The sequence below is a fragment of the Pan troglodytes genome, chromosome 1, assembly GCF_028858775.2.
Source record: "Pan troglodytes isolate AG18354 chromosome 1, NHGRI_mPanTro3-v2.0_pri, whole genome shotgun sequence".
In the NCBI taxonomy this organism is placed as follows: domain Eukaryota; kingdom Metazoa; phylum Chordata; class Mammalia; order Primates; family Hominidae; genus Pan; species Pan troglodytes.
This window is the reverse complement of record NC_072398.2, coordinates 139,104,382-139,120,748: the sequence shown is the minus strand read 5'-3', so window position 1 is coordinate 139,120,748 and position 16,367 is coordinate 139,104,382. Positions and strand designations below refer to the sequence as shown.

Genomic DNA, 16,367 nt, shown 5'->3' with positions numbered 1-16,367 from the left:
CAAAAACTATAGTATAACAATGGTATACTTATCTGAAAATTATATTTCTAAAAACTCCATGTTGAATATAGTTATGAAATGGGAAATAAGAAAAAATGACTTTTAGAATAAGGAAAATAAGATTGCATAGTACTCAAGCATAGACTCTTTTTTTCCCATTTTTTTAGAGACAGGGTCTCATTTAGGATCTCATTTTGTCCCCCATACTGGAGTGCAGTGGCATAATCATAGTGCACTGAAGCCTTGACCTCAAGGCTGGGCTTAAGTGATCCTCCCACCTCAGCCTCCCAAGTAGCTGGGACTACAGGCTTACACCGCTGTTTTTTTTGTAGAGACAGTATCTTGCTATGTTGCCCAGGCTGGTCTCAAACCCTTGGCTTCAAGCAGTTTTCCTCCCTCAGCCTCTCAAAGCACTGGGATTACAGGCATGAGCCACCATGCCTGGCTTTACACACTTTTTTATTATATATGAATATATATGTATACATATTTATATATAAACTCACCAGTTTAAAACTTTAGTGTCTTCCCAAAGCACTTAAAATAAAATCTTATTATTCTGGTCCTACATGATCAGGCTTCTGCTTTTCTTTCTGACTCATCATATACCATCTTCCTCTCATTCATTATACACCAGCAACAAAGGCCTTTCTGCATCTGGAATGTACCAAGCCCAGGATCTACTTGCTGTCCCTGGATGTTCTCCGTAGATCTTTGCACAGCTGACTCCCTGTAACCATTCAGGATTCAGCAAACATCACATCCCAGAGAGGCCTTCTTGACCACTTCTACTATGTAGCAGTCCCTCCACTCCACCCTACCATCACTGTCAATCAGATTGCCTTCTTTTATTTTCTTTATGGTATTATTGCTCTCTAAAGTGATCTTGTAAGCATTTGGACTTATTTATTGTGTAAGTTCATTGTTTGTGGGAACCTTTTCTGTCTTGTTCACTGCTAAATCCCTTGGCACACAGTAGATAGTCAAATATTCATTGAATGAATGAGTTTTCTAGATACATCAATGAATTTATAGGAAAAACTTCAGTTCCTTTTGAGGCCAGATGAACAAGGCATTCAATTTGAATCAACTTGTAAGGAAAATCTTTTAAACAACCGAAAATTACATCACCATGTATTCCTAGGAAAAGTGGTAGGTCACTGATAATGACCTTGGAGGAAAAGCAGCGTTGTTTGGGCTTCCTGTTCCCTTTTGAGTCAAGATTTCATAAAGTGAAACCTTTTTATTTAAAGTGGTATAAGACCAGGCGTGGTGGCTCATGCCTGTAATCCCAGCACTTTGGGAGCCGAGGTGGGCAGATCACCTGAGTCAGGAGTTCGAAACCAGCCTGGCCAACATGGCGAAACTCTGCCTCTACTAAAAATACAAAAAATTAGCCGGGCTCGGTGGTGGGCACCTGTAATCCTAGCTACTCAGGAAGCTGAGGCAGGAGAATCGCTTGAACCCAGGAGGCAGAGGTTATAGTGAGCTGAGATCGCGCCATTGCACTCCAGCCTGGGCAACAGAGCAAGACTCTGTCTCAAAAAAATAAAAAATAAAAAATAATATAAAGTGGTATAAATTTTGGAAATACCGGAAATACTCAAGATATAAGAACATAGAAATTGTTCCAAAGAAGCCTTACTTATGGATTCTTTTATGGGATCATCTTAAAGTAAAATTGTCCTAAAAAGAAGTTCTTCTAACAGTAAGTAATTTATACCCCTTGGATAAGGTCTAACATGGCATTTTAATTTCAGAATATATTTTACGACACCCTGCTCAGCTGTTGAAATCCAGTTATTATTACTTCTTCCAAATACCATGGTTCCCAGAATTTATGTTCTCAATAAATGATTTCAAGGTAAGCCAAACAAATCAAACAAATAATGTATTATTATTATTATTAATGAAAAATATTTTAAAGTCCATGTTTAAGAAGAATAATGAAAAATGAAAGGAAATTATTATAACTTAAATGGTTTTAAGAACTTAACTATAGTCTTGCTTATTTTCATAGTCTCTGTTTATGTATTTAAATACCTGGCTGTTCTTCAAATTTTTGTAAGACTGTGCCCCTATGGGCATACCCCTTCTTAGAGAACATCTCATAGGGAGATGAGGGAATACAAATATCAGGTTTAATAGCAGCAGAAGTAGAAGACTTCGGGGTTAAAAAAAAAAAGCCCTAAACAAAGTAAACATTCAGATATTAGTGTCACACATACACTGACACCAGTAGTCATATGCAGGTATCTTGGAAATTTATTAAATTCTTCTTTTTTATTTTTATTTTTTTGTTTTGCTTTGTTTTTGAGATAGGAATTCGCTTTGTCACCCAGGCTGGAGTGCAGCTCACTGCAGCCTCAACCTCCCAGGCTCAAGCAATCCTCTCACCTCAGCCTCCCAAGTAGCTGGGACTGCAGGCATGTGCCACCATGCCCCGCTAGTTTTTGTATTTTTTGTAGAGACTGGGTTTTACCATGTTGCCCAGGCTGGTCTGAAACTCCTGGCCTCAAGCAATCCTCCCACCTCGGCTTCCCAAAGTGCTGGGATTACAGGCATAAGCCACCACTCCCGACATAAATGCTTCTTACATGTCCATCATGGTGTTAGATATTGGTGAGGATTTTTAAAAGGTATAATATAATTTTACCTGTAAATAATTATGTGTATAACTGTGATGGGATAAGAACTTAAAAAAAAAAAACCCAATGCCACTATCAAACCTAACAGAATAAATGACAACTCCTTAATATCATTTAATACCCATTCAAATTTCATTAACTGTCATAACTGTCTTGATATACTTCATTTGTTTGAATCAGGAACCAAAGTCTATACCTTGTATTTAGTTGTTATGGCTTTTAAAATGTATACTAGTGCATTTTAAAAATGTATACTTCTTTCTTTTTTTTCTAATTTTGTTTTAATATCACTTATTTATTGAAGAAATTTGCCCTGAGGAAAGATCCATATTTTGGATTTGGCTGATTGCTTCATCATGGTGGTATTTAACTTGTTCCTCTAACCCTTGTTTTTCCTACTTCATAGGTATTGGTGATCTAGAGGCTTGATTAAATTTTAATTTGAAAAGGATACTTAATAGGTGGTGCTGTGTATTTCCTAACGCATCCCATCAGGGAAGTGCATGATACCTACTTGGTCCAGTTTTACTAATGCTAACAGTGATCAGTGGGCTCATGAGTTGTCAGCCTATCCAAAATTTCCTAACATCCTCCCACCAAATTAATTTTAGTATACATTAGTGATCATAGCCTAGGCCCATTATTTCATTAGGGTATGAAAAATGGTTATTTTCTAATTTTATAATTCTTTCTGCTTTTAATTGAAATTCTGCTGTAAAGAATTTTTCCACATCTACTATTTATTCTGAAATATAGTTCACACAAGAATGACAGGATATATGCTCATTCTTTTTCTTTTTACAAACAACTTTTAGAGTAATGAATATATATTTGATATATATCAGTCAGTTAGAGACATTATTCTTTTGGATGCCCAAATTATCCCACAATAGGCATCAAATGAGGCATCCTTTCAGGTTGGCTTTTGTGGCTTTTTGACATAATCCCTTTAGTCAGTGATAGCTTGCCTCCTCAATGCCCTGGGCTTATCTTTTATTTCCTGCCCAGAAGGGGAATTAGTCATTTATCCAAGGAACTCTTGAGCTGGGCCTTGTAGAATATGAATAGGCACCAAGAAGACAGGATGCTTTTTATAAAAATGCAGTGTGCAGGGGGGATTAGAAGGGAAGAATATAGAAAAAATAAAGCCAGGAAAGCAGAAATGCATAGAATATATATGTATAAACAATGAGATCTCAAACTTGGCTAGAGCAGAAATTAGGAGTTGTCACCACACAATGACCACCATCCCCTTTCCAAAGCCAAAGACTTAGCTTATTATTAGATAACAAAAAAGTTTTAATTATTGTTTTCTCACTTAAATTAGGTTTTGAAACATCTGTTTACCAGTCACAGCACTGGCATTGGAAGAAAAGGATGCCAATTAACAACAGAGGATCTTGAAGCTTATATTTATGTCTTTTCTCAGCCTGGAGCATTAAGTGGCCCAATTAACCATTACCGAAATATCTTCAGGTAAGTATAATTTCTTTTTAGTTAAATAAAAATATTTCAGTCTGATCCTACAGGGACAATATTTTATTTTTAAGGTTAAGTTCACCACTTATCCAAAGACTCAAATAAGGTATTTTAATTTTTTTAGTAAGTTGCATAATCTTTTTATGGACAATTTCAAACATATGGAAAAGTAGACAGAGTAATAGAACAAATCCTTCATGTAGCTGTCACTTGTTTTATCCATAACTCTATCAACTTATTCTCTCCTTTTAGATTATTTGGAATAGATGTATATTTTTAGTTCTTTTTAAATGATGATTTATTTATTCAAGAAATATTTATTAACCACTATGTTCTGGGCTGTGTTAGTTACTCAGAACATAGTAATAAGCAAAACTAGATAAGGTCTCTGATCTCACAAAACTTGTAGCCTAATAGGGAAAACAGACATTAAGCAAATAACCACAGTAATGAGTGAATAGTTATAAACTAACAGAAAGGCTTTGAAAGAAAGAGATGAGAACTGAGGAAATGATGTTAGACCAAAGAAGTGAAGGATGAGTTAGGTATTGACTAAACAAGATTGGGGACAGGGGGACAGGCATTCCAGAAAAAGGAAACAGCAGGTACCAAAGCCCTGTGGGAAGATGGAAGAGGGTTGTAGCTTCAAGCAACAGAATTAGGGCTTCTTGGCTGGAGCACAGAAAGTAAGGGTAAGAAGAGCATTATGAGGCTGGGTCCAAGAGGTGGGTAAGTAGACCATATGAAGGATGTAAAAGCCATGAATGCGAAGCCAGTAAATGAGAATCTCAAGCAGAAAAGAAAAACAACCTACATGTGTATTTGAATAAGTTCAGTGTGGTCATAGTGCAGAGAATGTATTGGAGAATTTTCAGAGTAAATGTGGGAAAACTGCAGCAGTCCAGGCTAGAGATGATAGTAACTTTAACAACTAGTCTGAAAACAGTGGAGATGGAGAGAGTGGGCAGATTTCAGAGATACTTAAGAGGTAAAATTGACAGGGGTTGGCAATGGGTTGGAGGGGGAATGAGAAGAGAGATATCAAATATGGCTCCTGGATTTCTGGCATGTGCAACAGTATGGATAAGCATGCCATTTACTGAGAGAGGAAACGCTAGAACGGGGCTAGTTTTTATGGGAAAGTCATGAATTTTATTGATCTTAGGCTAGTTGACTTTTGGGTGATACCTTAGATATTCAAATACACTGTTGGGTAGTAGGGTCTGGAACTCAGAGGAGAGAATCTGGGATGAAGATATATAAGATCTGGGAGTCACTGACGTAGAGACAAGCTTTGGTTTTAGAACATATTGTCTGGGGAGAAAGTATAGAGTGAAAGATAAGACATGGATATTTGTCAGTTTGGGTCTGTACTTAGGGGAAAAAATGAGATTCCATTTCTCTTAAGAATTAGGAGCCACAGCTGGCCTTGAATTTGAGGTTTAGGGATTTGAATTTGTGCTACCTCCATGATTCTGGAATTCTCAGGGCAGAAATTATGTGTTAACATGCCTTAGGCTGTTAACATTCCCCAGGAAGCCTGGCAGAAACAAAGACAAAACTTCTCCAGGATACATCTCAATTCAGGCCTCACAATATTCCCGCAGATGAAGTCCCCTAAAGATGAGTTCATAATCCAAATTTAAAAATATCAACCTGGGCCATGCCTATAATCTCAGCACTTTGGGAGGCTGAGGTGGACAGATCACCTGAGGTCAGGAGTTCGAGACCAGTCTGGCCAACATGGCGAAACCCTGTCTCTACTAAAAATACAAAAATTAGCTGGGTGTGGTGGCACATGCCTGTAATCCTAGCTACTCGGAGGCTGAGGTAGGAGAATCGCTTGAACCTGGGAGGCGGCGGTTGCAGTGAACTCAGATCACGCCACTGCACTCCAGCCTGGGTGACAGAGAGAGACTCCATCTCAAAAAAAAAAAAAAAAAGTAACCTACCATTAATAGCAGTCAGAATACAGTCACAGCCAAACTCCTACAACTTTCAAATAATAGAACTAACAGGGACTATAAAGTATGTTTAAATAATTAAACATAAGAAAGAATAAAAAATATGAGAAAAGAATAAGGTAATATCAAGACAGGCTGGAAAGAGCTGAAAAAGAACTTCTAGAAAATGAAAAATGTGGTCATTGAAATCTAGAAGTCTATAGATGAGTTAAATTGCAGATCAGACAAGCCAAAGAGAATTATGAATTGAAAGATAAATCCCCCCAAATTACCCAGAATGTAGCTTAGAGAGATAATGAAGTAAAAATGTAAAAAGCAAGTTGTAATTTTCATGGAGGATAGAATTAGAAATTGCATATGTATATATATGCTAATAATTTTTTGTGATAAAATAATAGAAATAGAATAGTATTATTTTCAAACCAGTAGAGGGGAACAAGAAAATGATCAGTTAAAAACTGTCAATAAAAAAATTTAAAACTATCAAAAAGGCAGAAAGGGAGAAAAAGAAGCAAAGCAGGGTAAATAGAAAGCACAAACTAAAATGACAAAACAATTTCAATATGTCAGCATGCACAACCAGCATTTATATATTAATATTGCCAGTTACAAAACAGAAAATATCAGATTGGATTTTTAAAAGAATCTATCTATATGGTGTTTGCACAGTTACAATTAAAGCACAAGGACACAAAATGGTTGAAAGTAAGAGATGGAAAGTTACAGCAGGTATTGATTTAAACAAAACAAAATCTTTCAAACTCTGTGGAATCCAAAGGGAGTCATGAGATTATATGAATGAGGGAAGAAGAGGTAAATCCAAATCTTTTTTGAATAACAAGAACAAACTTACAAATATATATATATCTTTGGCAAAACAGAGATGTTAATTTAAATGGTCTTTGTAGGTAACAGTTTATCAAGCAAGGCAATGGTTAGAAAGGCAGATAGATTGCAGAGGCTACAGGTTATATTTTATAGGATATAGCAACAATGTCTGAAACAACAATGTCTGAAGTTCACGTATTCTTGGTTTTTTTTTTTTTGTTTTTTTTTTTTTACAAATAACGTAAAGAGAAAATAGAATGGCACATTTTCAAACAAGTCTTTTTTTATATTCAAGAAAAAAGATTTAAAATCTTAATTTTGGATAGGAGACGAGAATGACAGTTTTCAAACATGTTCTCAATTTATCTTTTTATCGCACTTCCTTTGAGTTGTAGAAGAGTACGTTGTAAGTATCTATAAGGAAAGAGGGAAAATATTCTCATCTTTCTGAGATTCTTTTACTAATAGTTGTTTATTAGGAGGACTTGCATTCCCAAGAGAAATCACTGGAATCCTGTTAATTAGCAGAGAGAGAGAGAGAGAGGGAGAAAGAGAATGAGAGCGAGCAGGCCTATAAACTTCAAAACAGTTTTATCAAGGCAAAAGATGGAGTTTTAAACTAGTTGGTTGTAGGTTAAATCTAGTTGGGGGAAGGTTACATTAGACCTCTAGAAGCTCTCTGACCCCCCTCTGAGTAATTCTTTATATAGATAAGCAAAGCTGAGTATATCATTAAAAACAGGGCTATGTAATGCACGTTAAGACTACAAATAAGGTATAGTACATTATAGTCAGGCATGAAAATAGCCCTCATTTATTACCCTAAGCCTCCTTGGGACTATGTCCTCATCCAAAGACTTGCCAAAATTTGGAACTGAGGAACCAGGATGAACTAGGAATAAGACTAGCTATAGAACCTGTACTGCAAAAAGATAATTATAAATGTATAACAAAACATCAAATAATAAAGCAAAATGTGACAGTCTTACAAGAAAAAATGGACAAATCCATAATTACTGTAGGAGATTTTAACCCACCTCTCTCTGAAGTTGATCAATCGAGCAGAAACAAATTAACAAGGGTATGGAAGATTTGAACAACTCTATTAATATCTTTGATCTGATGAAAAATTTTACAACTCTGCACATAACAATTAGAAAAATACACATTCTTTTCTTTTCTTTTCTTTTTTTAATAGTGGTGAGGTGTCACTATGTTGCCCAGGCTGGTCTCCAACTCCTGGGCTTAAGCGATCCTCCCACCTCAGCCTCCCAAAGTGCTGAGATTACAGGTGTGAGCCACCATACCCAGCCTATTCAAACATGTAAAGAATATTACAAATATTGATTACCTACTGGACTACAAAGCAAATCTTAACCAATACCAAAAAATATTACATAGATTATTTTCTCTGAACACATTACAGTAGAAATCAATAACAATAGCAACAAACTTTTAGAAAACCTCATATATTCAGAAATTTGACTTCTGAATAACTCTGGGTAAAAAAATCTATGGAAATTAGTAAAAACTTAGAAAAAATGATATTTCAAAACATGAGGAATAGTTAAAACAATACTTAAGAAGAAATACATAGCTTTAACGGTTATGTTAGAAAAGAAGATTGAAAATCAGTGAGATAAGAGTTCAACTTAAGAAGTTAGAAAAAGAACATGTAAACAAAAATAAATTAGAAGACAAATAATTTAAATTACATATATAAAGCAAAAATTAATACAATAAAAAACAAAGACACAATAGAGATAAGTGGCAAAACCAAAAACTGATTATATGAAGACTACTAAGATACATAAACTATTGGCAAGAATGGTTAAGAGAAAACAGAAGGCACAAATAAACAAAGTTAGGAACCAGAAAGCAGTAAAAAAAATAACTATTAATACAAATGCAACAGACATTAAGGTATAAATGTTTAAGTGAACAAATTTTAGAACTTTGACAAAACAGGCAATTTTTAAGAAAAACATAACTTATCCAAAACTACTCATGAAGAATTCAAAAACATGAAAAGACTTATAGCAAACCAATATGAATTTAAAGCATATCTATAATAACACACATAGACATACAAATACACACCCATACATAGAAGCCTAGATGGTTTTACAGGTAAGTTTGTTTTTTTTTTTGAGACGGAGTCTTGCTCTGCCGTCCAGACTGGAGTGCAGTGGTGCAATCTCGGCTCACTGCAACCTCTGCCTCCCAGGTTCAAGTGATTCTGCTGCCTCAGCCTCCCGAGTACCTTGGATTACAGGTGTGTACCACTGTGTCCGGCTAATTTTTGTATTTTTAATAGAGATGGGGGTTCACCATGTTGGCCAGGCTGGTCTCGGAACTCCTGACCTCAGGTGATCCACCCACCTCAGCCTCCCAAAATGCTGAGATTACAGGTGTGAACCACCGGCACCCGGCCTACAGGTAAGTTTTACCACATAAAATCCCACTGTTAAATACTCTTTCAGATATTATAAAAGGAAGATATGTTTCAGCTCATCTTATGAGGCTAATGTAACTTTCACACCAAAACAAGGATTGAATAAGACAGGCAAATTATAGGTCAATTTAAGTTATAAACATAGATCCACACATTCAAAATAAAATATCAAAATGAATTCAGCATGCATTAAAAAATTAAACCAAGGATGAGTTAGCATTAAAAATCAATTAATTAGGCTGGGCACAGTGGCTCACACCTGTAATCCCAGCATTTTGGAAGGCCGACGTGGGTGGATCACCTGACTTCGGGAGTTCAACACCAGTCTGACCAACATGGAGAAACCTCACCTCTGCTAAAAATACAAAATTGGCCAGGCATGGTGGTGCATGCCTGTAATCCCAGCTGCTCGGGAGGCTGAGGCAGGAGAATCAGTTGAACCTGGGAGGCAGAGGTTGTGGTGAGCCAAGGTCGCGCCATTGCACTCCAGCCTGGGGAACAAGAGCGAAACTCCGCCTCAGAAAAAAAAAAAAATCCATTAATTTGATTACCACATTATCAGATTAAAGGGGAAAATATGAACAGCTAAATAAAGAAAAAGCGTTTAATAAAATTTAACGCACATTCATGCAATGATTCTTAGTAATCTAGAAATAGAGGAGAAAGGAGTGGACCTCAGAGAGGTGGGATAAGCCTGCATCTGCTGAAGGGATATTTCTGGGAAACTGACCTTTGCTTTACTCAATTGTCCCAGAAATAATAATAATAATAAAACATCAAGGGTGTTTTGCACTGGTTATTTGCACCTGGAGAACTGGCAGGCACAGAAGATTCTTCAGAAGTTGGGGCCAAGGAGATACAAAACCTCTATTAAAATGGTATAATACTTGCTTTGTATTACAAAGTAAGTAATACATTTGTAGTACTCTCCACAGTTGTATTTCCATGGGAAACTTTGGAGGGCCTGGAAAGTTCTACTGGTATCTGAGAGAGTAATATATTATCTCCTGCTTTATGAAACCATATTTGTAAGTTTCTTTTTCCTTTGTCATTAAACTTTATATTCTCTGTGTCAGTTGGTGTCTATCTGTTAATCATATTACGGTTCCATTACCACAGCAATGAAGAAGGGAACTTCGTCTACCAAAAACCTATAGTAAACATCATTTTGTGATGAAACACTAAAAGCATTTCTTTCAAAAATAAAGAATAAAGATAAACTCGAGGGCCAGGTGCAGTGGCTCATGCCTGGAACCCCAGCACTTTGGGAGGCCAAGGCAGGTGGATCACATGAGGCCAGGAGTCCGAGACCAGCCTGGCCAACATAGTGAAACCCAGTCTCTACTAAAAATACAAAAAATTAGCTGGTTGTGGTGGTGGGCGCCTGTAATCCCAGCTATTCTGGAGGTCGAGGCATGAGAATCGCTTGAACCCAGGAGGCAGAGATTGCGGTGAGCCCAGATCCGTCACTGCACTCCAGCCTTGGCAACAGAGCAAGACCCTGTCTCAAAAAAAAAAAAAAGATAAACTTGACTACTATAACTGCTTCTATTCACCACTATATTATGTCTTAGCCAGCATGTAAGATAAGGGAAAAAAAGTGAGAATTGGGGAAGGAAGAAATAATAATTCATAGATAATGTGTTTATGTATCTAGAAAAAACAGGAGAATCTACAGAAAAATTATCAAAATTAAAACAGCTCAGCAAAGTTGATATATAAAAGTTCAAGATACAAAATTATGGTCTCACAAATCAGCAACAATTATAAAACATTTATTTATTAAACAGATGCACCTGCAAATGCAACAAAAAATTCTAAGGCATATAGGAATGACTCTAACAAAAGATGATCTTTATGCATTATCAAAATTTATTCTAAGACATTAAAGAATATGGGCTTAGAGCAGTGGCTATTTACCAACCAGTAGAGAAGTTTTTTTTTTTTCTTTGAGACAGGGTCTCACTTTGTTGTTGCTCAGACTGGAGTGCAGTGGCATGATCACACTTCACTCCAGCCTCGAACTCCTGGCCTCAAAGGACACCATCTCAAAGTGCTGGGATAACAGGTATGAGCCACCCTGCCCCACCGAGAAGTATTTTAATAATTTCACAATTGATACAGACTTGCTGGTATAAACTACTGAAAACCAGCTCTGGTTTATCATGTTCATGAGTGGAAAACTGCAATATCATAAAGTTATTGGGGCCAGGTACAGTGACTCATGCCTGTAATCCTAGCACTTTGGGAGGCTGAGGTGGGAGGATTGCTTGAAGCCAGGGGTTAGAGACCAGCCTGCAATACAGTGAGACAATGTGTCTAGAAAAAAAAAATTTTTTTTTAATTAGTCAGCTGTTGTGGCATGCCTGTGCAGTCCCAGCTACTCAGGAGGTTCAGGTGGAAGGATCACTTGAGCACAGGAATTCAAGGCTGCAGTGAGCTATGATGCTCACTGCATCATGATGATGATGATGGAGTGCCAGTGCACTCCAGCGTGGGTGATACGGCAAGACCCTGTCTCAAAAAAAAATAGTTTTTAAATTAATAATTTAAAAATAAAAAAATTAAGTTATTGGATTCTCCCCAAATTATTCTATAAACTTACTGCAACTTCAGTGAAAACCATAAGAAAGTTTTTAAATGAAACTTGACAAGCTAATTTTAAAATTTCTATGGGAGAATGGCCGAGATCATTTTAAAGAAAAGAATAGGTAGCCGGGTGCGATGGCTCACACCTGTAATCCCAGCACTTTGGGAGGCCAAAGTGGGTGGATCACATGAGGCCAGGAGTTCAAAACCAGCCTGGCCAACATGGCAAAACCCCATCTCTACTAAAAATACAAAAAATTAGCTGGACTTGGTGGTGCACGCCTGTAATCCCAACCACTTGGATGGCTGAGGCACGAGAATCACTTGAGGTTGCAGTGAGCTGAGATGCCACTGCACTCTAGCCTAGGTGACAGAGTAAGACCCTATCTCAAAAAAAAAAAAAAAAAAAGAATAGGGTGAATAGCTCTATTAGATATCAAGACTTATAATAAAGCTATAAAATAAATAGAATATGGTGTTCACTCTGGGATGGATAAATTGATTAACGAAACAGCGAAGAAAGCCCCAAAACAGAACCACATATGTGGGAACTTGGTATGACAGATAGCATTTTAAACCAGTGGTGAAGATTCAATAAATTTTGTTGGACTAATTGGATATGCATATAGAATAAAACTAAATTAGGTCCCTATATTTTATTTTACCAAACAAAAAATAAGCTTCAGGCATTGGGTATTCATGGACATAAAGATGGGCACAATAGACAATGGGACGCACAATAGACAATGGGACTCCAAAATGGTGGAGGGAGGGAGGGCAGCAAGGGTTGAAAAACTTCCTATTAGGAACTATGTTCATTATTTGGGTGACAGGATCAATAGATGCCCAAACCTCAGCATCATACAATATACCCATGTGACAAACCACACGTATACCCCCGAATCTAAAATAATAGAATAAAGTAAAATAAAAATAAGCTTTAGGGAAATAAAAACCCAAATGTGATAATAAAACTTTAAAATGTCTAGAAAATAAAACTTTCATGACCTCATGTGGGAAGGATTTCTTAAATAAAGCACGAAAAGCTCTCAAATTGTGAAGACTGATACATTTGATTACATTAATATTTAAAAATATCTATATGTCAAAAGATATAAAATGATGAGCAACCTTAGGTGGGGAGAAGTTAATACACAATTAATTTTGAATTAATATCTAGAGTTTATAAAGATTACCTCCAAATTAATATTAAAAAAATAGCTCAATCAAAAAATGGATAAAGGATACGAGAAAGCAATTCACAGAAAAGGAATCTAACAGCCAATAAACACATGAAAGATGCTGAACCCTAATGGTAGTCAGATATAGAACATAAGTATTACTGCTTGTAAGAGAGATATGAAGTAACAGTGGCATAAACAAGATAGAATTTCTTTCTCTCACAAGTAAAAGTCTAGGCTGCTGTGGTTTTGCTCCATGAAATAATCACAGCTATGTTATTTTTTGGTCAGAAGCCTTTGTGCTTTCTGTTTTGTTGTTCTGTTATACATAGGGTGTCGCCCTTGTCTGTGTGGTCCATGGTGGCTTACCACCACATCTGCATTTGTCAGTGCGAAGTGGGAAGGGTCAGAGGGGGCATGCTGGGCACACATTACATCCTCACCTAGCAATAGGAAGTTTAGGAATTCTGGATGGCCAATTGTCCTGCTGAAACTTGGATTTTTTAAACACTGTAGTGGAAGGGAAGAAGTTTTGTGGAGCAGTATCTAGCACATCAGGTAAGTGAAAATGTTTCACACTCATTTGATTGGAAAAAAATTAACCAATTGAGAACACGTTGGCAGTGAAGTAGAGGAAAGAGAATTCTTACATGCTGCTTGTAGAGCATACAATCAGTTTGAAAAGCAGTTTGACAATATCAAGTAAGGTTGAGGATGTGTATACTCTGAAAAGCAGTTCTATTTCTGGGGATGTACTGTAAGGAAACTCTTGTACATGTGCATAAGTGGATGTGTACAAGAATGAACTTGGTTATTATTTGAATTATCAAAATAATTGGAAATTTTAAAATGTCTATTAACAGAAGAATGGGTCAATTGCAGTATAGTCATATGATGGAATTCTATATAGGAATGAAAATGAGTGAAGTAGAGCTTCATGTATCATTGATGCAGGGCAGGCAAGCCCCAAAATTGGGGCTTTGCCTGGAAGCGTTCTTGGCTTTGCCCAGGAAGATTCAAGGGCAAGCTGGTGGTGGTAGACAGCAACTTTTATTGAAGCAGCAGTGTACCACAGCGGCAGAGGTACTCCTCCTTACAGAGCAGGTCTAACCCATAGGTAGTGTGCCCAGAGTAGCAGCTCAGGGGCAGTTCTGCATTCATATTTATACCCACTTTTAATTACATGCAAGTTAAGGGACATGTAATTTCTAATTTTCTAACTTCTAAATTTCTAGAAAAGGGGTGGTAACTTCTGGGTGTTGCCACAGCAATGGTAAAGTGTCATGGCACTGGTGGGCATGTCATATAGAGAAGTGCTTTTGGTGCCTCTTACCTGTGTCAGCCAGTCTTCAATCTGGTCCAGAGTTGAGTCCCACCTCCTACCTCATCATCATCAATGAATAAATCTTAAAAATATATTAAGGCACAAAAACAAGTTGTAGAAGGATATGTAGAGTATGATACCATTTATATATACAGTTTAAATGCATCCAAAACACCTTTATATATTTGTAGAAATGCATGTACTACTGTTGGGTATTTGGGGGGAATCTGACAAATAACGCCTCTTTTTGCTGCCCAATATTTGAACCAGTTGAGAAATCAAATGAGTCAGCAGATAAAAACTAAAATATCATCTTAATTACTGATTACTTTATTTCATGTGTAACATATTTAATGTGAAATTTAGTAATTTGAAACCTCAGGGCTAGAGAATATGCTTTTCTTCTGTTTTCTGGAAACACCTCTCTTTTATCTCTATTTTGATCTGGTGAAGAGTTTATATTTCTCTTTGCTCTTTGACTAATGGTCTTTTAAAACTCCCCTTACTTTACTAATTCAATTGTTCTGTGCACCGATATTGCTAAACCATGCAGATAACTGTTAGAAAATGGTTTGGTTTTGAACATTATTGTGCTCTAGAATGTAAGTGGCTTTAAAGTTTGTATTCTTTTTTTTTTTTTTTTTTTTTTTTGAGACGGAGTTTGCTCTATTCCCCAGACTGGAGTGCAATGGTGTGATCTTGGCTCACTGCAACCTCTGCCTCCTGGGTTCAAGCGATTCTCCTGCCTCAGCCTCCCAAGTAGCTGGGATTACAGGCATAAGCCATCACACCCGGCTAATTTTTGTATTTTTAATAGAGACAGGGTTTCCCATGTTGGCCAGGCTGGTCTTGAACTCCTGACCTCAGGTGATCTGCCCACCTTGGCCTCCCTAAGTGCTGGGGCGTGTGAGCCACCGTGCCCGGCTCTAAAGTTTGTATTCTAACCCATCAGTTAGTAAGTATAAAATACATTTTTCTATCAATTTACCCATTTACAAAGAATTTAATTTTTAGGAGTATTACAACCAAATGGCGGCTACTTGCATGGTGTCAGAAGTTAAGTCCATGGTGGGCATGTGTAATATCCTGCTGTCAACTCTGAATTGCCACAAATCAGGCTTTTTTATTCACTAGTAAAAATGTGACTCAGTGCTAAACAGTTAGATGTTCATTTTCCTTCTTAATCAATAGGAGTATAATTAATACCATCAACTTTTCTGAAAAACAGTAACAGAAGATGTCAAAAGCTTAAAAAATATTTGTTCCCTTAAGCTCAGGAATTCTACTTCTAGGCTATAGCTCAAAGGGATTATCAGAAATGCCAAGAAAAATCTGGGCATAAAATGCTTATTATAGCATAATTTAAAACAAGGAGAAATACCACAAAACCTAAATATTCAATTATAGGGGAATAGTCAAGTCATTTATGAGTTATGCCATAAACTAGTATCTTTTACAATTATTTTTGAAAAATGTTATGAAATGAGAAAATTCTTGGTATCATTTAATGTGAAACTTGCATACGTGTACTGTGTATAAATTGTCTATATTGCATTATATTTATAGTATGGTTTCAAGAATATGCATAGAAAATGCCAAAATATTACCCTTTTGATAATGGAATTATAAATGATTTTATTTTTGTTATTTATATTTTTCTGTACTTAAGAAAGTATAGGCCATGTGTGCTGGCTCATGCCTGTAATCCCAGCACTTTGGGAGGCCGAGATGGGAGGATCACTTGAAGCCAGGAGTTTGAGACCAGCCTGGTCAACATAGCAAGACCCCATCTCAAATTAATTTTAAAAACATATATATACACAACAAAAACTTTGTTTTAAAAAATAATCTTCTTGCAAAATGTAGTATCATGTAATATTAAAGCTCAGTTCAAATATA

At 36.6% G+C, this 16,367-nt stretch overlaps 1 protein-coding gene across 1 annotated transcript in view; it reads left to right on the top strand.

The window, feature by feature from the left end:
• Positions 1 to 16,367, top strand: part of EPHX4 (epoxide hydrolase 4) — a 36,202-nt gene that overhangs the window by 18,320 nt on the left and 1,515 nt on the right. Inside the window, exons 5-6 of the mRNA XM_001152592.6 lie at positions 1,761 to 1,864; positions 3,976 to 4,124. Coding sequence (XP_001152592.2) covers positions 1,761 to 1,864; positions 3,976 to 4,124 — 253 coding nt within the window. The remainder of the gene's footprint in view (positions 1 to 1,760; positions 1,865 to 3,975; positions 4,125 to 16,367) is intronic.